The following is a 25805-nucleotide window of genomic DNA, read 5'->3' on the forward strand; positions in this document are numbered from 1 at the left end:
ATGACGTAGGGAGATTAATATTAGATCACTCATGAACCCTTGTAATGTAACCCGGAATAAAAATATCAGTAGCAAAACTGTATTCCTCTAAATGCCCAATGCTGCAATTTGGCTCAGTAATACTTACGTCTATCACTATTTTTTAGATTTTAAGCAATTTCAATTACAATTTGTATGTGTGCTCTAAGTTTAAAATGATGGTCATCTAAAGAATTTGAAAAATAAAATAAAATAAGGAGTTGATGAAAAACAATAATCATGTCATTACAAAAATTCAAAACACTAAAATTAAAAATCCTAAACTGTTCTGTATATATCAAGGTCTCTACCAAACTAAATATATAACTTAATCCAGTAGTATAACTCTTGACATAATAGTTTTTAAAATGGTCCACTTTGGAGATCTGGTTAAAGATATATATGCTTTCCTTAGAATAGAGACACAAAAAAAAAAAAAACCCCACCACGTACCTCTAATAAATTTAGAAGGATTGAGTGGCAGATTATTTTTTTTTTTTATTTTTTATATTTTATTTATAAAATTAACTTTTATATTACAAAACCAGTATTTTTATGGATTCTCTTTGGAGAGATAATATGCAGTTTTTACAAATGTGCAAAAACAGAAACTGTATAAAGCCATTGGGAAGACATATTTAGTCATTTAAATTTTACTCTACTTGTATTAAATAATGCAGAGTTCAGTAAAGTGGAACAATTAATACATCCTACCAATATGGCCCAACAAATGCAAACAGAAAAAGCTTAAAAACAAACATTTTGAACAAGGGTTGTTCGTATACATTGCATTTCATGTAGAGAATGCTATCCAGCTTAAGATTGAGAGATACTTTGACATTAAACCCCATGAGGCAGGGATCAGTAGTCTTTCAAAGAGTAGTTTAGAGTATTATTGGTGTAAGCAAAATTGCTGTAAAAATATTGGATTTCATTGGGTCCTCATGTCTCCAACTTTTAACAGTTGTTTTTATGCAGCTTATGCAATTAATGCCGCATTTTGTAGTGAAACCCTATTCTGTAGTGCTTCTGCTGAACAAACCAAATGTCACATGTGAAGGAAGTAAATCATTTTCTTGCAATTATTAATCTAATTTTGAATTAACAGTCTCAGAATAAATGATTGATAAAATCACTATATATATATATATATATATATATATATATATATATATATATATATATTCGTCCCTTTAACACATTTCTTTCCTAAACCCAAGTCCCTCGATTTGATTTTTTTTATTAAAGTGTTTTCTAAGATTCCATAAGGTGCCTTCAATCATTTCGTATTTAACTCATTTTCCAGTTCCATTAGCTTCCTTGAAGCTTTTACTTTGTTCGATACATCTTGACCATGGGAGAACAGACGTTGTCTTTCCTTAAATGTTAGGCTCTCTGGTGGTGCCAGATCTCCATCTTGACTGTATGGTGAAAAGGAAAATAAATGTTAATATGTGCAAAATGTCTAGTAAGTACAATTTCATGCAACATTCCAAAACTTAGCAGGAATGGTAAAATGCAAATCATGGCGTAGGGTGTTGAATCCCTTGTTAGGAGGGGAGGGGGAGTGAGACGACGAGAATCAAGTTAGAGTTAAGAAATCGTAGCCATGAAACCAAATATTAATACACAAATCAGGTGGATGTACACAAGCAGTTTGAAGCAGAAAAACTGCACATTCAGACTCCAACCAATATGACCACTTCAAAAAGCAGAAGAGGTGATGATGGTTGGAGTAACCTTTTAAAGAAATACTCTGGGGCCCTTAAACACTTGCTGAAGTAGAATTTGCAAATAGCTTTATTTTTTTGTTTTCTTTTGGATTAACAGAAAACTAGATGTATAAAATGTTGCCTGATGGAGTTGTCTTTTTTCAGCTTATATTCAGTATTAAACAATTTGTTCATATTTTTTATTCTTATACATAGGTCATAGTAAGCATAAAGGTGTTAATGGTATGTAGCACACCGCAACATGGTAGAGACAAAGGGACGTGCGAATTGTGCCATGTGTGTAAGTGTGGGATGAGGTTTTTAGTATAAGGGAAAGTAAACTTCTGAGAAGTATCCTCATAGTAGTATTGTAAACCAAAATGTGATATTTTTAGGTAGAGGCATCACTTATGGGGTCGCCCCCTCTCATTTGTAGGAGCTTAATTGGGGGTATACCATGGACCCGGTAGGGTAAAGCGAGGGGGGTAGGGGGGTTGGGTTGCTCATGAGTCTTGCATAGCAACGAATATCAGAGCACTTGAGCAATTTGTTCATATTTTAACACTCAAGTTTAGTCCCTGGTTACCCACAGTCGGTAGAGAAAAGAGCAATTACACGCTTCCTTAACCACACCGATTCATACCAGCAATGGCAGCTATAACAGGTTGGGATAAATCAGCTGACACTCTCAGCCAATCACAACTGCCCACTGCTGCACATGCTGATGCTTCCTCAGTCTGAGAAGCAGAGGGGACAAAATTGCAGAGACATATTTAATATTAAACCATTCAAAAACAAGGCTATCTGTAGGCCCTTCAATGAGATGAAACAGCAACAATGTCTAATGTTCCTTTAACGGTATGCTCTAAGCCCCTCTAAACCCTATGAAAATAAACCATTAGATAAAATTATTAAATAAAGCTTAGATTGAATTGAAAGCTGTCTCTGCTTTAAAATAATTAATTCCTCAGTTCCTAAAGTAAATGCTCACATATATCTTCATTTGTTTATAATTAAGAACACTCATATCTTAATCTTGGTGGGCAGCCATCTTTAAAGCGATACTCCAGGCACCCAGACCACTTGTGCCTATTAGAGTGGTATGGGTGCAAACTCCCACTACCCTTAACCCTGCAAGTGTAATTACTGCAGTTTTCATAAACTGCAATATTTACCTTGCATGGTTAAAGGACCACTCTAGGCACCCAGACCACTTCAGCTTAATCAAGTGGTATGGGTGCCAGGTCCAGCTAGGGTTAACTAATTTTTTTATAAACATAGCAGTTTCAGAGAAACTGCTATGTTTATCAATTAGTTAAGCCTTCCCCTTTTTCCTCTAGTGGCTGTCTCACTGACAGCCGCTAGAGGCGCTTGCGTGATTCTCACTGTGAAAATCACAGTGAGAGCACGCAAGCGTCCATAGGAAAGCATTATGAATGCTTTCCTATGCGACCGGCTGAATGCGCGCGCAGCTCTTGCCGCGCGTGCGCATTCAGCCGACGGGGAGGAACGGAGGCGGAGAGGAGGAGGAGAGCTCCCCGCCCAGCGCTGGAAAAAGGTAAGTTTTAACCCTTTTCCCCTTTCCAGAGCCGGGCGGGAGGGGGTCCCTGAGGGTGGGGGCACCCTCAGGGCACTCTAGTGCCAGGAAAACGAGTATGCTTTCCTGGCACTAGAGTGGTCCTTTAAGTCTTCCTCTAATGGCTGTCTATCAGACAGCCACTAGAGGGACTTCCGTGTTCTTAGTGTTATGCGATGCTGGACATCCTCACGCTATGTGAGGACTTCCAGCGTCGCTGAAATCCCCATAGGAAAGCATTGAATAATGCTTTCGTTTGGGGAGGTCTAATATGCATGCACGGCCACTGCCACGCATGAACATTAGGTCTCCACTGCCGTCTGACACCGGCGGGGGAGGAGAGTAGGCAGAGCCCAACCAGCACTGAGGGACATTGGCGCTGGACTCTGGTAAGTCACTGAAGGGGTTTTAACCCCTTCAGCAAGTTGGGATGGGGGGTGGGAGGGAGAGGGGCACTCCAGGGTCCTGCAGTGCCAGGAAAACAAATATATGTTTTCCTGGCACTGGAGAATCCCTTTAACACTCCTTCATCAGAATCATCACTCTCTCCTAAGAATATTATTCAGGTATATAACTGAATGCCAGCACAGATCAAATTTAACTTTTTTGAAATGTATTTTGGTCAACATCAGAAATCAGGGATATTTGTGTAAGTTTTGTGTTTTATTTAAGTCCCATTTTATTTTAAGAACAGTATTTTGTTTTTATGTAATTTTAGCACTGTATAACATTTGCCTTTTTGTTATTAAAACATTAAAAGGACACTATAGGCACCCAGACCACTTCAGCTCATTGTTAAACATTGAATTTCCAAATAAACTGCTTTCATAGAACACAGAAGATGTTTACATTGCAGCACTAAGTCTGCTTCCAGTGGGACAGCCACTAGAGGCGCTTCCTGAAACCTTTGGTCCGGTAACTGGTGCTTGCGACTACCTCACTGCAAATTACGTAGAGACCCAAAAACATGACAGAGCTGATTTAAGTATAATTTGGGTAACCCAAGATAGCCTTATTGAAAGTTCTTGGGTTGCGGCAGCGTAGTATAGTGTAGGCAGCATTTGTTGGGTTAATTTGGTATCACTGTATGACTTTGTAGAGGAGGAAAAGATAGAGGCTTATTAACCCCTTCATGCCCACACTCTTCCCACTGTCACAACTTGGCAGATAGACCTTCCCTGTAACACCCAGGACTTGCACCTGTCTCCAGGATTTGTGAACACAGGTTAGCTATTTAATACCTGCATATTTGTTCGTCTGATAAACTGTGCCAGTGAAAAAAGATTTAAAGATGATTGCTTTCAACCAGCAAGGTTGAGCTAGGAGATGCACTCCTATGTGTGCATTAAAAAAAAAAAAAAAAAAACAACACACACATATGTACACATTAAAAATAATACATACAAATGACCAAGTTTAATTTTAAATAAATAATAATAAAAAAATAGGACAGTTTACACACTTCCTTCTATCCATACCCGGCAATATACGCTGTGACAGGCTGAAAACGGTCTATTGACACTCGCAGCGATCATAGTTGCCCATTGCTGCTCAGGGACTACTTTGTATCAGTACATTTCCTACACTTGACATTCATGACTCTGGGTGGAGATACTACAGCCAAGAAGTGTCAAACCCCCAGCCTTCACCAGTGGCGGCTGCAGGAAAATTAGCTCTATCTATTGAGGATCTCATGGTCTCGCAGGATCCTCCACTAAAAAATGACAGAGCCCGTGAAGGACAGGTTCAGATAAGTAGTACTAACCTTTGCATGCCCCCCAGGAGACTGGCTATCAAGCAGTGATGTCACCATTGGTATCTTTGCAGATTTTGCCAAGTCCCCATATGGTGACAGCGCTGCTATAAGTATGAATGGAAGGATAGAACTAAGGGACTGCAGCCACCATAGCCGCTTCAATAACCTGAAATTTACTTCTTTTGAGTTCCTTCAAAACGTGGATAGGTACTGGATTAGAAATGGTGGGAGGCAAGGTGGCTTATTCAAAGATTTTCCTTGGTCTCATTCAAATTAAAGAAAGCATACAAATGTTGATACAAAAGTAATACATTTGCAATGATTTGGCATACAGCATTTAGAGGTTTACAAGCTTAATAAGAGTAATCACTCGCAGGAATTCTCTCTAATTGTGCCAGTTTTTTTTTTGCACTATAGCATTTATCGATTTTAACCCCTTAAGGACACATGAGATGTGGGACATGTCATGACTCCCTTTTATTCCAGAAGTTTGGTCCTTAAGGAGTTAAAGTGGTTAGCAACCAATGTTACGTTTTAAAACATTTTCTTACAGTATCTGTGTTTAAATTAAACTGTATTCCCCTCACTATTTTGAGATTAGCGCAGACAGGAAAAAAGAAAACCCTGAGCAGTAGGTCGTCACGTTTTAATTTTTTTTTAAGGAAATCAAGTAGTTCATCTTCCCGAATTGTACAATTTACTATCAGGGTTATTTACTAAAATAGCCAAACAGAAAGCATAACAGACAGAGAAAGTTGCCAGTTTGGCTATTGTTATCCTTAATTTGAAATTCACTTCGAATTCACAGATTAGTAAAAAAAACACGGTATATGTTGCATAGTCCCACACATATATTCAAGATCTCTCCTGTGTCTTGAACAGTCCTTTTTATTTACCTTTTCAATCGTTTGTCTCTAGGGTCCTTATAAACTTCATTACTTCCAGCTATTGCACCTGTTGATCCAGTGTAAGAGTTTTGTCCTGATAAAAATGATTTAGCAGAAGGTTATGCAAATAGTTTCAACTTTCTTATTGTTATTGTGTCTGTGTATAGAGTAAGAGAGAGAAAGTGGTGCAAATTTTACACAATTACCAAAGTATAAATTTACTTTATGAAAAGCCATTACATGTACGTAGAACACCAACAAAAGCAAGCATGTTAGCTACCATAAAATACCAGCAATGCATGCTTCAGTTAATTAAAATGGGAAATATCAGATTTATTAACATAAAATGAAGTACTTTTAGGTTATAATATAACTACATTAAAATTTTAATTTTAGAGTTGAATTAATATATTGCAACACAAGTAAAGACTTGTAAACCTCTAGAATCTTTAGTATGACTTTGAAGTAAAAAAGTCTTCTTTATTTTCAAGATCCACCACACACACCATTTGTGCCAGGAACGACCTTGAACTGAGCCTCTAACCTGAACAGCGCTGACATCTCTCAAGTTCTATTTTTTTGACTATATCCTCTCTACATGTGCCCTTATGATTTTAGTCATATCAGGATGATTCCAAGCATGTTCACTTAGTAGACTATATCCTCCCACTTGCATTTTGTATCTTTGTGGCAGATTGGCTCTACAGTTGGAGGATTTAGGTTTGTGCCACAACCATATTTATTATGACAACCACAACATGGCCCGAATTCGACATGGCCTGAATATTATTTATAAATACATTTATTTATCAATTACGCTCAATAAAATAAAATAAATATTTCCCACAATACTAGAGGTAGTAACAAAACAAAATTAAGTTTTTAAAATTCTATTGTAAGTTACTTCTGTATTTAAAGTAGGAGTAAAATGACTGTATAAAAAAGGCAACATTCTGCCCTTAGATGCCCTGCCACACATACGTTTCAGGTGATGAGAACCACCAAATAGATATTAAAGTGTGTATCTACAGTAATTCCCCAAACTATTCAAGGTCACACATTACAGGATATATATATATATACACACACACACACACACACACACACACACACACACACACATACATATATATATATATACACACACACACTGAAATGTCCAGCACAAACCTTTAAATCTACAGAGCCTTTATTTAAGGATCTTCGAATTTAAAGGTTTATGCTGGATATTTAGATTTTTCTGTGCTGCTGGCTATGGGCGAAATCAGGGTCCGTGCACCCTAAGTAGACCAGAATCTACACTGTTTAATGGTTTCTATAGATTTGCACTTAAATACTCATAATTCACACATAAACAGAGATGCATTTTCAAGTCTTAGCAAGGTGATTTGTTTCGGAGTACAAACATGGTAGGGGCTAGAAATTTAGAGTTAAGAAGAGTAAACCTATTAATGATTCTTGATGGGTTTCTGTTCCTTCTCCATATTCCAGGTGGACGGGATATTTCTTGAACAGCAATGAATCTGCAGAATTAAGGTCTAGTTTGCAATTTTTAAAAATATTTTTTTAAACTTTGTTGATAAGAAATAATTTTAAAAAAAATTGTAGTTAGCTAGCTTTGATGTAAATAGGTTATATTTTTTGTAGTTTGCTATCCACACCTCACAGCATATCTTTCTTTAGCTGCTGTGACAAGCAGACTTTGGGCTAGTAATATGAGGACAGTACATTCTCGCTGCAAAAAGCGTGTGCGTGTGTGTGTGTGTGTGTGTGTGTTAATTAAAATGTAGTTCCAAGAAAGCATCTAGAAGGTTATTCAAGCAAGAGATGACAAATTCTAAATTAAATCTAATTTGAAATAAAGGAAAATTAAACCTTAAATCTCTCTTCACATGAAGTGTTTAGGAAGGTAGTGTAAGTCATAAGCAGGAAGGTGCGACTACAGCTGTATAAACAAAGTGGTTTAACTCCTAAATGGCAGAGAATTGAACAGTGAGACTTTATAAACCAAAACTGCTTCACTAAGCTAAAGTTATTTTGGTACATTTAGTGTCCCTTTAAGTTGCCTAAAAGTACAAGGACCTATCTGACACCTTGGCAGCTGGCCCTGGTACATACATTTTCAAAACCACATGCTGTATACCTGCTGAAGAAACCATCAGGTGTGCCCTGATCTACATTGTTCCATTGAAATATAATAGTCTGTCCTTATCCACTAAATTTGTATTTATTCACTACACTATTTTGAATGGAGGTAAGTTTATGATCTGTTTTTGAGTATTTCATGTTTTTTCTGTGTGTTTCAGACTACTTATCCATAGTGTTTGCTGCCTGGCTATCCTACTTCCTCTCTTCTAATATTCTATTCGTAATTCTTGGGGACTTCAATATTCCCATTAACCCACCCTTAACCTCAGCAGCCTCTAAACTACTTTTAATTACTTCCTCCCTCAGGCTATTGCAGTGGGCCAATTCTCCCACCCACGTAGCTGGCAATACACTTGACCTCATTTTCTCTTATGCATGTACAGTAATATCTGCAACACCCCATTTCCTCTCTCTGATCACCACCTCTTATTGTTTGCTCTCGAGTATCCCCTCACCCAAACAACCTCAGCCTAACCCCCCTCAACTCAGAAGGAACCTTAATTCTATTGACCTCAAGCAGCTGTGAGCTGGTATTGATTCACAACTGCTATCCATCCCTTCCCTCTCCTGTCCCTCACTGGCCATCTCCACATGGAGCACTACCCTCACCTGTGCCTTGAACGCTGCAGCCTCACTCCAAACATGCACCTCGAGGAGGACACACCCCCAACCATGGCACACTAAATCAACACGATATCTTTAAAGTTGCTCCCATTGTGCTCAACGCTCCTGGAGAAAGTCTCGCACTCAGTCAGACTTTCTCCATTATAGATTCATATTGTATTCATATAACGCAGCCCTTGCCCTTGCCAAAAAGTCATACTTTTCCTCTCATTAGTTTATGCTCCCACAATCCCAGACGTCTCTGACACCTTTAACTCTCTTCTTCACCCTGCTGGGACCACCCTCAAACTAACCTTACAGCCGAATGCTTTGCATGCTACTTTACTGACAAGATTGAACAGCTAAGGAAAGAAGTCTCCCCACCTTGCCGTTCTATATCTAAACCACACGTAGAATATGCCTTTCCTACCCTTCAGACTTTCTCCCCAGCTACTGAACAAGAGGTGGTTGCGCTTCTCCTTTCCTCTCGCCCCACCACTTGCCCGCTCAATCCCATCCTGTCTTACCTCATCAGATCTCTCTCCCCTTGCCATGTGCCTTCCTTAACACACATCTTCAACTGCTCTCTCTCTTCTGGCATTGTCCCGGCTGACCTTCAGCATGCCACTGTAGAACCTATCCTGGAAAAAAAAAAAAAAACCTCGACCCGTGCCCTCCCCTCTAACTATCGTCCCATATCCCTGCTCCCTTTTTCCTCAAAGCTTCTGGAAAGACTGGTCTTTGTCCGTGTGTCTCGCTTCCTCAATTCCAACTCTCTCCTTGACCCTCTTCAATCTGGCTTCTGCCCGCTCCACTCTACTAAGACTGCTCTTATCAAAGTTACTAACGACATAATCGCAGTTAAATCCAAAGGCCACTACTCCATACAAATTCTTCTTGACCTCTCTGCTGCCTTGGACACCGTTGATCATGCTCTCCTTCTTCAAACTCTTCAATCACTCGGTATCTGTCCTCTTGTGGTTTTCTTCTTATCTCTCCCAACGCTCATTCAGCGTCTTCTTTTATAATGACACCTCCTCCCCTTGTCCTGTCTCTGTCCTTGGTCCCCTTCTATTTTCTCGTTATACTGCCTCTCTTGGCTAACTTATTGCCTCTTTTGGATTCCACTACCACCTGTCCGCTGATGACACTCCGATATATCTCTTCTCCCCGGACCTCTCCCCTGCTGCCCTGCAACGTGTCACTGCTTGCCTTTCTTCCATCTCTGACTGGATGTCCTCACGCTTTCTGAAACTCAATCTCTCTAAAACTGAACTCCTTGTCTTTCCTCCTCGTAATACTGATCATCCTCTCTCTCCTTTCAAGTTAGTGGTATCCACATAAGTACATCCTTGCAAGCGCACTGTCTTGGCGTCATACTTGACTGTGGCCTTACCTTTGAGCCTCACATCCATTATGCTGCCAAACCCTATAGATTCCAACTTAGAAATATAGCCCACATTTGCCCCTTTCTTACGAAAGATGCTACTAAGGAGCTTGTCCATGCTCTAGTAATTTCCTGCATGGATTATTGTAACCCTCTCCTGATTGTTCTTCCCAAAAGCTGTATTGCCCCACTACAGTCTAATGAATGCTGCCGCCAGACTGATTTTCCTCTCTAGTCGGTCCTCTCACACCTTACCCCTCTGTGAGTCCTTACATTGGAATCCTGTATCCTATAGGAGTCAATTCAAAGTGCTAACCCATACATATAAAGCACTGAACAATTCTAGCCCCTCTTATATCTCTTCACAGATCCATAGGAATGCCCCTTCTCTGTCCCTCCGCTCTGCCCGTGACCTTCTCCTGTCCGCTGCTCGCACCCGTACGGCTCGTGCTTGCAGGAATTCTCGTGGGCGGCTCCCTTACTATGGAATAGCCTGCCTACCCCCATCAGACTCTCCCCTAGTCTTCAATCCTTTAAAAAAGTGCCTTAAAACCCATCTCTTTTGGAAAGCTTATGGCCTCCCAGAGTAACCTCTACCTTACTTACCTGTCTCCTGCTCTCTCCTAAAGGGCAGCACTCTACTCTCTCCTCCAGCTCTGCTTCAGTCCCACCTTATTTGATTGCCATTTCCTGTCCTAATGTGTTTTATACCACACTTCCTATAGACTAAGCTCGTTTGAGCAGGGTCCTCTTCAACCTATTGTTCCTGTAAGTTTTCTTGTAATTGTCCTATTTATAGTTAAATACCCCTATAATAATATTGTAAGGGCGCTACAGAATCTGTTGGCGCTATATAAATGGCGATAATAATAATAATAAAGTTACTCTTTATTTAGGTTCTCTTTTTTTTTAGAATTAGATGTTCGATGTAGGGGATAAGTAAACATAATATTAAAAGTCCTTAGAAGTGATGGTTCATGCTCTAAATGTATTATGAATAGACCTAATAAATAGAAAAACATCTTGCATAGGATGGGATAGTTTCTCCCCTATAGTGTACAAGACTGAGAAGATAGGCTTATAATAACTACAAATAAATGTAAATTAAAAAAAACATGGAGTGCTTTAAAATATACAAGAAGCTTTGGTGGTTCTAGTACTTTAAGTATCCCTTTAAAATACATTTATGTCTGTCAAAGTACAGAAACTGACAGTGTAAAGTAGTGGCGGCCCAAAGGCAGATCTCAAAGTGCCGCTGAAATAATATTCCCATAATGAACCGAGAGCCATAATTTTACTGGAGTTGCACTACAACAGCTTTGGTCACTATTTATAAAGGATCAAATGAATAATGGTTATGGACTACATATCTTTACAGTTTTATTTAAATCAGGCATTTTTCACTATATGATAGATTTGGTGACCGCTCATAAATTTCAGTTTAAAAATGGTCTAGAGTTCTGGAAAACATATTTTGTCTACGACATTTAAAAAAAAAAAAAAAAAAACAGTACGAAAATATTTTGACTTTATTTTCTGTCCTTGAAGAATAACAATGGTTATCCTCTATTTGTTAGAACACATTTTTAGACCTAGTACAGATGTTTCTGAAACTGTGCGTATGTGTTGAAATTCATGTGTAAAGTGTTTCTCTCATGGCAAACAAACTTTAGATAAAAAAATAAAAATCCATTTAAATATAGTCCCTCCCTTCACCTGTCAACTAAGCATAGATGTCTATGTCAACAGCTGTAACAAGGGAGAAGAACAACTCTCAAACACGTGGTACTCATGCTCCCCATCAGGAGTTGCATTCCTATCCTAGCATTGACCTATCATTCACAAAATGTGTAGATAACCTAAAAGGGACACTAAAGTCACCAGAACAACTACAATGTATTGTATTTGTTCTGGTTAGTATAATAAGTCCCTCCAGGCTTTGTGCAGTAAACACTGTTGTTCCAGAGAAAAGGCAGTGTTTACATTACAGTCTAGCGATACCTGAACTGGCCACTCTTCATATGGCTACTAAAGGTGCTTTCTGGGGCAGTGCTGCACAGTGTGTAGCATTGACATTCAGTGTTTCCACCCTTCGGCATAGAGACACTGAAGTTTACTCATTGATTCAATGCATCTCTATGAGGAGACCCTGACTGGTCAGGGTAGTGTTGGCTCCACCCCCAACCCACCTCCTTGGGTGAGATCATCAGAATTGACAATCTCAGCCAATCCAATGCTTTCCTATGGAAAAGCATTGGATTGGCTAAGATCACAACTTCTGATGTCAGCCAAGCAGGCAGATCAGGGGCAGAGACAGCAGCAGCAGACTGGAATAAAGGTAAGATTTGACTATATTAGGGAGGCAAGGGGGGTAGATGGCGTTTTTAACACTATAGGGTCAGGAATGCATGTTTGTGTACTTGACCCTATAGTGTTACTTTAAGGCAAGTATATATGGACTAGCAAAACTGCCAGAAAACGTTTAGATGTAAAAGGTTTTTCCAAGCACCAACAAGATTTCATTCCGAGAGATTTATTATTATTTCATGCATAGAAGTTTATTCAATTGCTTACAGTGTCAAGATGACGCTCTCAGCTAATGAATAATGGTAGTATCGGCATACGGCTTGTGCATGTATAATGCTGTTTCAGCTGGTATGAGAGAAGGTTCGGTAGTCAGTGGTATCCAGATAAGCGGCAAACCCTTACTGGGGAATGGTAATAGGATATTCCTGGCATTGTAACCATGACAGTTGGCTGTAGTGATTTTTATGCTCAGAGTAACATCTTTAAAATATTTCTACCACAAGACTGCTATCTCCTTCTCCACTTAACATGCATGCCAGCCAATAATGCTTAGTGCAAGGCTGCATGCAGTCACGTAGCATGGCTTGGGAAGGATGCGTTTACAGCTACTTTTGAGGTCATATTTATTAATAGGGTAATGTCAAAGTACACTAATTATGTGACATGCTTGTTCTATATTTATTTTACTGTAGCATGAAGCCTTGCATTATAAATAATGCAATTTAAGAGCTATGTGGAGAGACCGGTAAAAAATGAAATAGAAACTATATACCGATTGACTTTGTTGTTTTAAGATCAATTTATGCTTAAGCATTACCGAGTTTTCAAGTTAAAAAGAAATGTAACCTACAAAGCTAGACTAACCTTATTAATGCCAAAGTTGACAACCACAGAGGAAAAAAAAACATCTTGAAATAATTTAGCAAAAACAATTGTGATTAAATTTTCATGTTGACCTATGAATATTTTTAAATCTAATTTACTAAAAAAGATTTTAAGTACTGTACTTAACAACTGCAATGGAACTCATCACATTTTTTTCCCTCCCCCATTCTCTTGACAGGACCAATCATGAAGGTAAAACAGTCTGAGCAACAGGGAATTTGTGTTTTCATTCTATACATAACATTAAGTACTGTATGAGATAAGGCGATATCTCTCCCCATCTCCAAGCATATAACAGATAAATTACAAACAACTAGTTGAATGTTTTTCTTATACACACAGCTCTCTATTTTATAAACAGAAGAGTTGAGTCCAACTGCAAAGTTCTTGAATTTTAGAGAGATATGACAGGATCAAGATAAACTTAAATACTAGACCTTCTTGATAACCTCAGAACTACACTATGAAAAATAAGACTAAATATTCTGTTATTTGAATAATTTGAAAATTCTGCCATGAATTTGACAATGTACTTATGTACTTTTAAAACTTCGAAAATAAAAAATGGATGGTTATAAGCGCATGCTACAAGCATTCAGCAAACCTAAATGAAAATGCGCAGAAGCAAAGCATGGTAGCCAAAACCAACAGTACTTTCAACAGTTACAATAGTTACAGAGCACTGGGAGGAGGAGAAGAATTCAGTAAAGTTATATTTGTATTGATTGGTTATTGATCACTTTTTGATTCAAATGATTTAGGATAGGGAAATAATTTTCAAATAATAACTGACCAAATGTCAGCAAAGAAGGAATCACAAATTAGGACAGTCTAAAATCTATGAAATCACAGTGTAGAGGGTACAAAATAGACTAGTCACACACACTTTTTAAACTGTACCTTTTGAGTAGCTGTGATGGAGGTACCCTGGTTTATTTGAAATGGGAGGGGCCAAAGCTGATTTAGGGCCAGTACTGTTGGCATTGGCTGAAGGTGGCTGGAATGAGTTGGAAAGAAAGAGGCCATCTGATACAGGACGAGGTTGGCGTGCAGCAGGCAGCTGTGGCTTATGGGCGGTTGGAAGCAGGTCACCATATGACTTTCTCGTGCTGGAGTATTTATTCTGACCTGCTAGGTTTGTGTCTTCCTCATCATCAGTGTATGCAACAAACTTGGCAGTGTAAACGGTGTCAGGGGATAGGGCTTGTGTTTTGAGGTAAGAAGTGTTTCGTTGAGGTGGGGGAGGCGGAGCGTTAGACGGGAGGGGTGGGGATGGGAGTTCATATTCCCGTGGGAGTGGAGGTCTGTACAGACCAGGCTCTTCAGGTTCTAGTAATCTCCTCTCTGCCTCCTCGTGTTGCCTGCGCCTTTCTGCTTCCAAGCGGTTGTAATATTCCTCTTCCTGCCTCCTCTGCCAGCCAAACAGAAAGAATAAAATTAAAATTTTACAAATGGAGGAAATAATAAATAAATAAAATATAAACATAAAATAATGAAAAACTTATAATAAACTTATAATAAATAAATAAATACATAAATAAATAATGAAAGGATGCACATGCCCCAAATGTTGCTAATAAATATTGGGTTATAAACGTACATTATCCGAAGGATTTCATGAAATGTTTGAGGAAAAAAAATATGATATGGTAAATTTATGTACATACATAAACATATATTTATATATCTATATTACATGCAATGTGTACTCTAATGCATTTTGGTAGAAATGTCAGATTCTGACAGTGTTGACTTTTACTCATGGAGCAGGGGTGTCACGAACGGAATGTACACTACATCTGCTGTTATAAAGAGGAAAATCAAATTGAAAAAATGTCTTGAATTTGATTCAGTACTCCATTAAACGTTAATGGCCAATGGATTTCCTATTTCTAGTTGGTGTTCTGCAGTCAGTTTTTCAGTAATTCATTGCAATTGGCCAATTTTCATTCCTGTGTCTCAGACTATTACATGCTCTTCTATAATGCAAGATTGTTTAAAGGAACACTTCAATTAAATAATAGGAATGTTATATATTTTTTAAAATTATTTAGTAGATCTACCTCTAATGAAAACATTTAATAATGCATGTTTCCACTGGGGGTGTAAAAACAGTTTGGAAAAGTTGTAGCTCTTGTCTGAAGTCTTTGCAAGCCCTCCCCTTTTTTTCCCCAGCCCAGACTTTCTGTGGCGGTTTAACTACACACTTCTAAATGCAGCTCCCTGAGAAGTCTTTGCAAGGCAGGTAGTCTGAACAATTGCAGTCCGTCAGAGAGGTGTAACAAGGTTACTTTATAAATGCGCCAATTTCTACTGAATTCTGCCCTTTTTGTACAGCAAAACAAAGCACTACAGGAAGCTAAATTGCTTTATGAGTGCCCATTTAAGATACTTTATATATGGATTTTGGTTTTATTCAGATTATTTTCAATGTAATATATGCATGCAGAGGAGCTCAAGAATCAATGCTACAGCATTTCTCATATATATTTATTAAGAGCTTGGTATATTCAGAAAATAATTCAACACTTTTTATAATACGGTATGATCCTACAGGTTTTATGGTCCTAGCAATATAATAGCAAAACCTACACAAAATGAAACAGACATGAGCTTGGACAGTCACCCACATTTACTTATTTTCCTGTTGCATAATTTGCTAAAGCAGTTCTGTAGTCCATATGCTATGCAACATGTTGCAGAATATAAAAACTCATAACTTAGAGGTGTACCTAGTAGGTTTTTATTTTTTGTTCAATGTCTTCATATCAACTGCATCCTTTCCAAATAGCTGGAAAGGGTACTCAAAGCACTATTCCTAGCAAGGTGTAATGGTAACCACACCATCATTACCCTGGCTCCCGCGTACCCGGGTTTGTGTGGTTTAATACAAACTGAGCATACTACGCTCATAACCTGGTCCCTTGCAGCACCTCACTGTTAAAGAAGTTAGGCTTCAACATTAGCTTTATTAAGTTCATCCTGAAGAGTTTCCTGGAAATGTAAAAACAGATATTAAAAAAAGCAGTATTTTGGTGAGAGATCAGGCCACAGGCATAAGGAAGACTTTGTTAAAGTGCTAAAATGGGGGACAGAGCCATGGGCATTCTGGAACCATAGCGGCTGTAGTGGTTATGGTGCCAAGTGTACCCCTTTAACACGTTAAGGACCAATGACAGTCTATATATTTTTCACATACAGAATGCCCTGAACATTTAGGGACAGGAGGACTATGTAGAGGTGTTTGCACATTTTTCCGCAGTGCATCTTTAGTCAATATTTAGCTGCGAGCAAGCCTACTCTTTGTTTATGATAATACCAATTTAAAGCTAGAGCAATCAATTTTTCCACACAGAGTGGACCAAATAAGTTGTATATTAACACAATAGGTACAGGCATGTACCAATTTGGAGTGAAAATAATTGCTTTATCAAAAAACAAGTAGTGGTGCTGGAACAGACTAAGGTAAAACCCCCAGTTTTTTGAGCCATTTAAATAAAGACATTTTTACTTTTCCATAAAGAAACGTGGCACTATACTGCATTTCTGTGCAGGGAAGAAACAAATCTTTAAAACATACACATAGAAAATGGAACAGAAATATGTTCTATTATTAGTATTAATATTGTCAATGCTAAAACAATGGTTACTACAGAATTGGGTGATACAATTTTCATTAATTCTATCAAAGAGCACCTGAATTTTACATTAATGATTATATTAAAAACAAAACAAAAACATTTGCTTATACAGAATGAACAAAAGGGTTGTGTGAGTACAGGGTGCACTTAAGCCCTATAAATGGCTTTTTATCAAGCCCACGAGACATCATCAAAATCATTTTTAGGGCTGAAACAAAATCGTTTCAGTAGATTTGTACTTGAACCATGTGTGCCCAATCCTTTTGACTGTTATATACATATGAAAGTGTGGTAGCCCTGTATTAAGAAACACAGTATTTCTGGGTCAGTCCATTGGGGATTTAAAGCTCTTTATACAATTTAGATAGGTTTACTTGTAAGCCGAAGTTTTAGCATGACTGTTTCTAAAGGTAGCAAAATCATGATCCAGAGCAAGTTAAAAAATAGTACAACTAACAAAATAAGCTAAATCCAAACATTATTTTGTAACTAAACTTTAAGAATTTAATCAACCTCTACTGATCTGTTCATAATAAACCAATAGGAAGCCATCTTTTATGAAGCTTTTAGCATAGGTCAAGTAGAAGTAAACGTACATATAAAATATGACATTTTTTTCAAGTATTATCAAATCGGTTACCAAATAAAGAAAAAAAATAAATGGTTAATTATTGTAACCTCTTGGCTGTGTTAAAAGACAAAATGCCAAACAACCTGGACATTTATATCCACTGGTTTTATAAAAACACAATTTGCAAATAAATAAAATAATCCGTTAACAAGCAGAGGTCTTGTGCATGCTGGTAATATATTTAAAGTACAATAGACAAGTAATGTGTATATTATAGATCGGGAAGCTGAAGTATTCCCAGCTTCTTGCTGTTTCACACATTATTAACACGACAAATACAGATAAACAAGTCATATAAATGCAAACTTTCCACCTGTACAAAAATGATCTTTTAAAACTAATGAACTAAGCATTTGTATGTGAAAAGTTGACCTGTAGCAATATCTCCTCCATAAATATTTCAAAAATAATAATAATTTAAAAAAAAAAAATTTGTTCACAGATATATGAGCAGAAACGGTAACTAGTAACAAATAGCGTCACTTAGGGGAAAAAAAACCACAAGGCCACTGACTTGACAAGTTAAGAAATATTCAAGTACATTCACTCATGTTGTTTCATTAATACAGGTGTTCACGGTTATAAAAACTACAAATCCAATAAACCCATGCTGGACACAGAGAGCCCTACCTGTATATATAATCATAGGACTTACATTTGTTAAGAAATCACAGACTACCTGGTCTCTGCAGTTGCAGATTTACAGCAGAGACCCACTTTTTTAGTTTTAATTATAATTTGCAAAATTCCTAATTTAGTATATTGTCAGTAGAGTGCCTATTATGCTTAGTCAAAATTGCAAAGAGATGTATAAATAATTATACACATATAATAAAAATTGTTCTCTCTACTCTAAACCAAAATCGCTTCAACCCTGCCCTCAAGGATATGATAACAATAGAGTTCTACATGAAAAGGATAAACAGACCTTATCTTCAGACTCTCGCTTTGTCCGCTCCTCCTCCTGACGTCGACGCTCCTCTTCTTGTCTGACTCTATCCTCGGCTTCTCGTTTGCGAATCTCTTCCAGCTGCTGCTGCCGCCTGCGTTCCTCATCCTGTAACTGATATACACTTGCCTTTAGTATTATAAAATACATGGTTTGTTTTTAATTAAAACATTTTTGTAGAAACAAAACATATTTAAAACAAAAAAACATAAAACATATATATAGAACGCCTTTCTGAATAAGACCCATAACACAGAAACATACATTACATACAATTTAGTTTCACCAGCTGGTGTTTTGTCTGTTTATTTTGTCTTACTGTTGGGTAAGATTTAAGTGTTGAATGTTACTTTTAATATTTTATTTTTAATAAATGATTTTTTAATAATAATAATAATAATATATATATATATATATATATTTTTTTTTTTTTTTTTTTTCGGACTTCTTATTAAAGGAAGGCAACACAATGTACACTGCTTATTTTAATGGTATGGTATGCATATATTTTAGTTACTATATAGTAGAGATTAAATTCAACTGAAGTATCAAATTTGATATATAGATGCTTGTCAGAAAATGTGTTTTTTGTATGAAACACCAAAATGGCCCATATAATTATATTTATTGTGATACTGTATTGTGACATATGTTGCTATTGTTACTCTGATATACCACGAACTATATTCCCATATAAGCAATATAGCTAAATATAACTAGATTCCCAAGTAAATGTTAAACACATCTTTATATGGACCAACTGCTTTGTGTGCCAGAGGTTGGTAAATTATCAGTTCCTTGAGTAGGTATGTGAGACAGTGAGGCAAATGGTTATAATTATAATTCAGGCCAGAACAGTTCATCTGGAATACATTATGGCTTTTGTGATGCCTAAACATTTGCTTAAAAGGGACACTAGTCACCAGAACAACTACAGCTTAATGAATTTGTTCTTGTGAGTAGAATCATTACCTTCAGGCTTTTTGCTGTAAACACTGTCTTTTCAGAGAAAATGCAGTGTTTACATTACAGCCTAGTGATAACTTCACTAGCAACTCCTCAGATAGCTGTTAGAGATCCTTCCTGGGTCATGGCTGCCTAAAATGCATCCAAACATTCAGTATCTCCTCCCTCTGCATGCAGACACTGAACTTTTCTCAGAGATTCAAATCATCTCTATGAGGAGATGCTGATTGGCCAGAGCGGTGTTTGAATTGTGCTGGCTCTGCCCCTGATCTGCCTCTTTGTCGATCTCAGCCAATCCTATAGGGGAAGCATTGTGATTGGATCAGGCTACCACTTCTGCTGATGTCAGCAGACAGCTTGCTATTCTGAGGCAAACTGCATGCAGAGTTACAGCTTCAGGCTTAAATACAAGTAAGATTTTGCTATATTTAGGGAGGCATATGGGGCCCAGGGTGGCTAGATGGTGGTTTTAACACTATAGGTTCAGGAATACACGTTTGTGTTCCTGACCCTATAGTGTTCCTTTATTATATTTGGTATATAGATCGTGCCTCTGAAGTCTCACTGCTCAATTCTCTGCATTTCGTTAAATCACTTTTCTTTCAGCGTTACCGGAATCCCCACATTAAAGCACTGAATAATGCTTTCCTATGGGGAAAGCGGGGACATCCTAATGCGAGCTCAGCCATAGCCATGCATGCACATTAGGTCTCCCCTGCCGGCTGATGGCGGGGGAGGAGAGAAGGCGGACCTGAGCCAGCGCTGAGGGACATCAGTGCTGGATCCAGGTAAGTGACAGAAGGGGTCATTAACCCATTCTGCACCATGTGAGCAGTAAGACTGCAGGGCACAATCTATACACCACCTGCTTGATTAAGCTAAAAATATTTTGGTTATTTTAGTGTCCCTTTAATTAAGTGGTTTGGATATATAGGCTCGGATACTGCCTCTGCAGTCTCACTGCTTACTCTTCTGTCAATTAAATCCCTTTGTTTATGCAGCCCTAGTCAGAACGCTCATCACCCTCTATGTAAATTAAATGCTAGAGCCTGCAGAAATCTTGTGTGTGTGTGTGATTAACGTTCAATTAACAGAACAGGAGCTAAAACTGCTAAAGCAAACACACTGTGCTATGAGATATGGCTGTCATTTTCCTCATAAAATTAAAAGAAAATTACAAGTTTGTCTTTTGGCTTTGTATTTCTGAAAATCTATGTGTATAAGAAATCACATGACACCTTTAGGAGGTCTATGTCTACTTTTAGGATGCATTTATATCATCAGTAACTCAGCGCCACAAAAAAACTCCATTGAGAACACATTATATAAGATGTGTGAGAATACATTTTTTTTTCTGTGCAAAGAGATTATTTAAGTATACAAAACCATATGCATATTGACATCAAGATAAGTCCGTACTAAATTTAGCACAAGGTAAAATGTATATTAATATTATGATAGTCTGTAATATAATATGTCAAGGCACAGATAACCAATAAATAACACATCTAAACCTCCAGTATCTTGGCATTTAACAATCCTTTGCTGTACAGTATTAAGCCCAGTGGAATTTGAGCAAACCATTAACATTCATAATTCCGATGTATGCATTTTCAAATAAATGATGATTGACTTGAATTATTTTACTGAAATTGGACATTTTCTTCGAAAATTACTAACAAAAATATTAGGAATAAAAAAAGTGCCCAATGAAAAAATGTAACCATATACTCCGCTGCCTTCTACATGGGGTAAACTTTCATATGTTTCTATGACTACTTTTAGTTAAAATATGAATTTAACACCACAATTACATAGCATGAACACATTGGACAGAACACACTTTTGTTCTATATGGAGGCTTCTCAGCTATTCAATGCAAGGCTCTATATAATATGATAATTTCAAAAGTGAAACACTTTCAACTTAATTATTCATTTATACTAAATCCAAATTCTCTTAAAAGGCAGTCATACCAACTACAACATATGCTCTTCACAAAATGGCATAAAATGTAATCTATGTATTGTGCTAGCAGATTTCCTACCAAATGTTTACATTGGGAGAAAAATCGAATTATTGAAAAATAGTGTATTACTAAAAATTGACTGACAGGTGATATAAATGCCTATGTCAAAGAATTGACTGACCAGTGAGAGCAGAAAAGACCTTCCACAGATGGCCCTTCTGCAGCACTTGGCAACCACAGCATATGTAACTTCGTAGCCGATGCTGCTTGTGCTGGTTAGGGAGTATCGGAATGGAACGAAGCCAGCATGTCGGCATCATAGAGGTTTGCCCTGCTTGAGGAAGCTTCTTTAAGCAGGTCAAATGAAAGAATAGAGCAGGAGGAATGATGGAAGACCAGAGGTGGGTGTTACACAAAGAGTAACACGAAAAAAGACAAAGAAATGGTAATGCAGCAACAAAGATATGGGTGATATCGCTCAATATTTTACACTTGGACTATTTAGCTCAACTTAAAATACTGACAAAAGGCTCACTTTAAAATCTCTTTTATAGAGAGGTATCATTCAAAAAGTCTTTAAATTATGTACTATAATGTATTATTGTAAAAAAAAAAAAAAAATGAATTATCATATTCTTGAAAGAAAAAATAGAAAGAAAAAAAAAATGATTGGGTACAATGTTTCCCCTTTTAAAATGAACATATAAAACCACACACCATGAAAAGGTTAATGCACCCCAGGTAACCCCTACAGTATTTTCACGTGCATCATATTTATAGATATTATAACTATAATATAAAGAGCACAAGTATAACCAACCCCTAAAACTAATGCAAACTGAACTATTAAAAGAGAACATTTTCTCTTTTGCTAACCTCATGCACAGATTTTCAAATAATTCTTCCTATTCTAGTTTAGAATAAACATGTTCTTTCATACGTTTTCACAATGACTTTCTGTTTTTGCAGTAAGAGACAGGTAATACAGAAGAATCACCTAATTGTAAACTTCAAGCTTTTTTTGTTGGGATTATTTTGTCATCCAGGTCTTGGATGTATAAAAAAAAAAAAATAATAAAAAAAAAAATAGCGCACTTTTTTTAAATGCTCAAATTTATAGCAAGACAAAGTAACTGAGCACAAAACAGCATGGCCATTTATTTAAAAATAATAACATTTTGACATGGCTCGCTCAATAAGAAGAATAAAAATCTGCAACTCTAAATTCATTTTACTATCACTCTAAATGTTGTGCTGCATGAGCACTATGCACTTATGGCTATTGCAAAAAAGTATTAAATAAAAATATTATATAGCGTAGCAAATATATTGCAAAATAGCAAGCAAAGACAATTTTTTTTTTTTTTTACCAGAATCATTTGTAAATAAATATAGATTACTATAAATGCTTTAATTTCAATTCATGTTAAAGTGTCACATACAAATCTTTACTGTTGCTATCACAGTTAGAGAACAGCCATTATATTGTTCCAACTAAAAAAACGCAAATGATCCACGTCCACCTATCCCTGTTTATAGCCATTTAAATACATTTATTTCTATAAAAATAGAACACATTTTTGTTCTTTGGAAAGGGCTTTGCTAAATATATAATATACACTTCCATGAAACATTATAATAAGGAAAATTTGTTACCGACTATTTTTCTATAATTAGCAGAACACGTTTACAATACTGGAGAAAAAAAAAAGCTATTTGTTGTTAGAAATTAAGTATACATACTAGTAATACCCAAACAAATGCAGAAACTTAAGTCATACAAATTAAATTAGAACCCTACTCTTGCCTATTAAATATCCAGAAAGAAGACACAGTGAAGTTACATGGGAGGTAACTTGATACTTTATTTATTTTATTTTTTTTAAACTAGTACCAACTGAAAAAAATAAAATAAAATAATTAGTTTTAACTAAACAGTGCATTTAAAAGGATATTTTTTGGGGATTAAGATACATCTTCATGAACAGAACAGAAAAAAGAGATTGAAAAAGGAAAGAACAAAGGGCATTCAAAATTCTACTGATACTACTTCCAGGCAAAGCATGCGTCAAGAAACAAGTGGGAATTCTCCCCAAAACAGGACACTAAAGACAGGGAAAAGACAGCACATCTACCACTACAGATAAAACGTGAAAATTACACAGAAGAAGATATAGAGAAAGGGCAAAAAAAAATAAAAAATTGAAAGATTGCTTTTTTGAGAGAGAAAGAAAATACAGAACATACCAAATCTAGAACAGAGATTGCTGGCATAGCAGTCTGCTGCAGATAGCAAAGAGGAAAGGGGGAAAAAAAGATGCTAGGTGAAAAAAGGCATTAAATCAGTTTCATAAAAGCAGTCCCACATTCTGATGATCCAATTTGTTTTCTACGCACCTAAAAAAAGAAAACAAAAGAAACATGCAAATGGCAAGTATGTTTGATAAGTTTAAGGCAAAAGTTTGGAGGAAAGCAGGTAGTCCATAGGGAACGAATGCAATTTTGTTTAAGTGAGATTCACATCCTGAATTGCGGTTTGAATCTTCCAAACAGAAATTCTAACGTTTTAAACAGATGCCTTGCCGTTTTGGCATGGCTTCTCTTCTGCCATTATTTAATGAAAGTTGCCTTTTTCCTCTATTAGCAAAGCTCAGGTAAAACAAAACTAAATATACAACATACATTAGTAATAAAACCATTACCAAAAATCTTCATGTAAATTACTGGACATTGTGAGGGTGAAATTAATTATCACTTTATACAATACACTACCAAGTCCATATTTATATGCACACAAATTATTTACATTTGACTGCAAGTATTACTTTCTTTTTACACCTCTGTAGGAAGAATAACAGCAAAAGAGAATCAGTTTATAATAAAGATACTTTTTCAAACTTAAGAGAGGAAATTTTAAAATCACAGACAATTTTAATATTTTTCAGATGTTCTGAAGATAACCCGATCTACTTCATTTACAGCCTATTCTTACCTGGAATAGCTTAGCCAATGTAATGTTGATGCTTCAAATATACTTAGATTATAGTTAGATGCCAAAGTTAAAACTCTCAATGTAATTCAATGTATATTTTGGCAGCGCACCGTTGTACAAAAAAAAATATAAAGACAGAAATATCATAGAACTTGTCATTGGCGTGGACCTGTCAATCACAGTTTTTTGTTCATTTTTTTGTTTTAGAATATTATTTGAATGTTGTGTTTTCATTGCTGCCCTCCCCAAATTGGATGAGCAGTTTGAGTCTTTGTAACTTTGTCCACAAAGGACAAAGTTTGCAGTCTGAAAAGTGTAATTTAGGGAAACCTGTGGAAATAAAGCTGAAGAGACAATACGTTCTAAAAGACCAGCACTACTCTCAACTACAGATAAAAAGATGCAACCTTGTAGGCCATCAACTCCCCTAAATATTAATTGTAACTGAATGTATTTCTGATGTGGATGTCAAAATTAGAGATCGATCGATATTGATTTTTTAGAGCAGATACCGATAATCTGTGAACTTCCAGGCCGATAGCTTACCGATTTTCTGTACAGTTTTTTTTTGCAATTTTTTTTTTATTAAGTGGTAAATGCACAAAATATACATGCTAGTCAGATTTTCAAGAATATTTACATGCGTGTATGTGTGTGTTAGATGGACATGCCAGCCCACCCATTCATTATCGGTGTTGCCGGTGATTATCAGCTGATACTTAGAAATAATCGGAATATCGACCGATAATATAGGCAAAACCGATAATCGGTCGATCCGTAGTCAAGATATAATATTATTGGCCATTTAGTAATATATAGTAAGTCTTCTCAAGGATCGGGGACAATTGAAATTAAAGAAGACAATAGACAAATGCAATAATTTACAAAATACTGGCCATGCATGATAGTACATTGGACATATAGGCTATAAATGTATTCAGTCTATCAAAGTTTGTCACCCACGTTAATTGACTAAAGAATTTTGAGGAGACATTCAGATTTAAAAAAAAACAAAAAAACAATACACTAGGTTTAGAAGTGTCAAAGATGTTAGAAGTCATTATGTGTGTTATTTCATTTGTGATCTAGAAAGAAAGAATATTTAGATCAAAATAAAATAATCTTATGGGCTATAAATACTGAGCATGACATCCCAAGCTCTGTGTTCAAGTGTGATCCAGCCCTGAATATATATATATTATACAAATGCAACCCTGTTGTACATTGTGTATTCAGTGAATCCAATCAATGACAAATTGCAAAAGTTTTAAGGACCTTCCACATATAAATCAAGCAGTAGTAGGAATATTAGCAATTCAAAATCATAATTCAAGAGGATGATTGACTAATAATTACTGTATTATTTATATAGCGCCCT

At 36.6% G+C, this 25805-nt stretch overlaps 1 protein-coding gene across 20 annotated transcripts in view; it reads right to left on the minus strand.

The window, feature by feature from the left end:
- Positions 1–1225: 1225 nt before the first annotated feature.
- AFDN (afadin, adherens junction formation factor) overlaps positions 1226–25805 on the minus strand; it is a 202010-nt gene continuing 177430 nt past the window's right edge. For 6 of the 20 annotated variants that reach the window (XM_063443456.1, XM_063443454.1, XM_063443453.1 and 3 more), the window contains 4 exons: positions 18480–18614; positions 14408–14690; positions 5959–6043; positions 1227–1439 (listed from right to left, as the gene is read on the minus strand). In XM_063443456.1, the coding sequence (XP_063299526.1) occupies positions 1298–1439; positions 5959–6043; positions 14408–14690; positions 18480–18614 (645 nt within the window). In that variant the 3' untranslated portion in view covers positions 1227–1297. Of the gene's footprint in view, positions 1440–5958; positions 6044–14179; positions 14691–18479; positions 18615–23682; positions 23719–25805 lie in introns of all 20 variants that reach the window. The other 14 variants (XM_063443443.1, XM_063443440.1, XM_063443444.1 and 11 more) reach the window with 7 other exon arrangements.

The sequence above is a fragment of the Pelobates fuscus genome, chromosome 2, assembly GCF_036172605.1.
Source record: "Pelobates fuscus isolate aPelFus1 chromosome 2, aPelFus1.pri, whole genome shotgun sequence".
In the NCBI taxonomy this organism is placed as follows: Eukaryota; Metazoa; Chordata; class Amphibia; order Anura; family Pelobatidae; genus Pelobates; species Pelobates fuscus.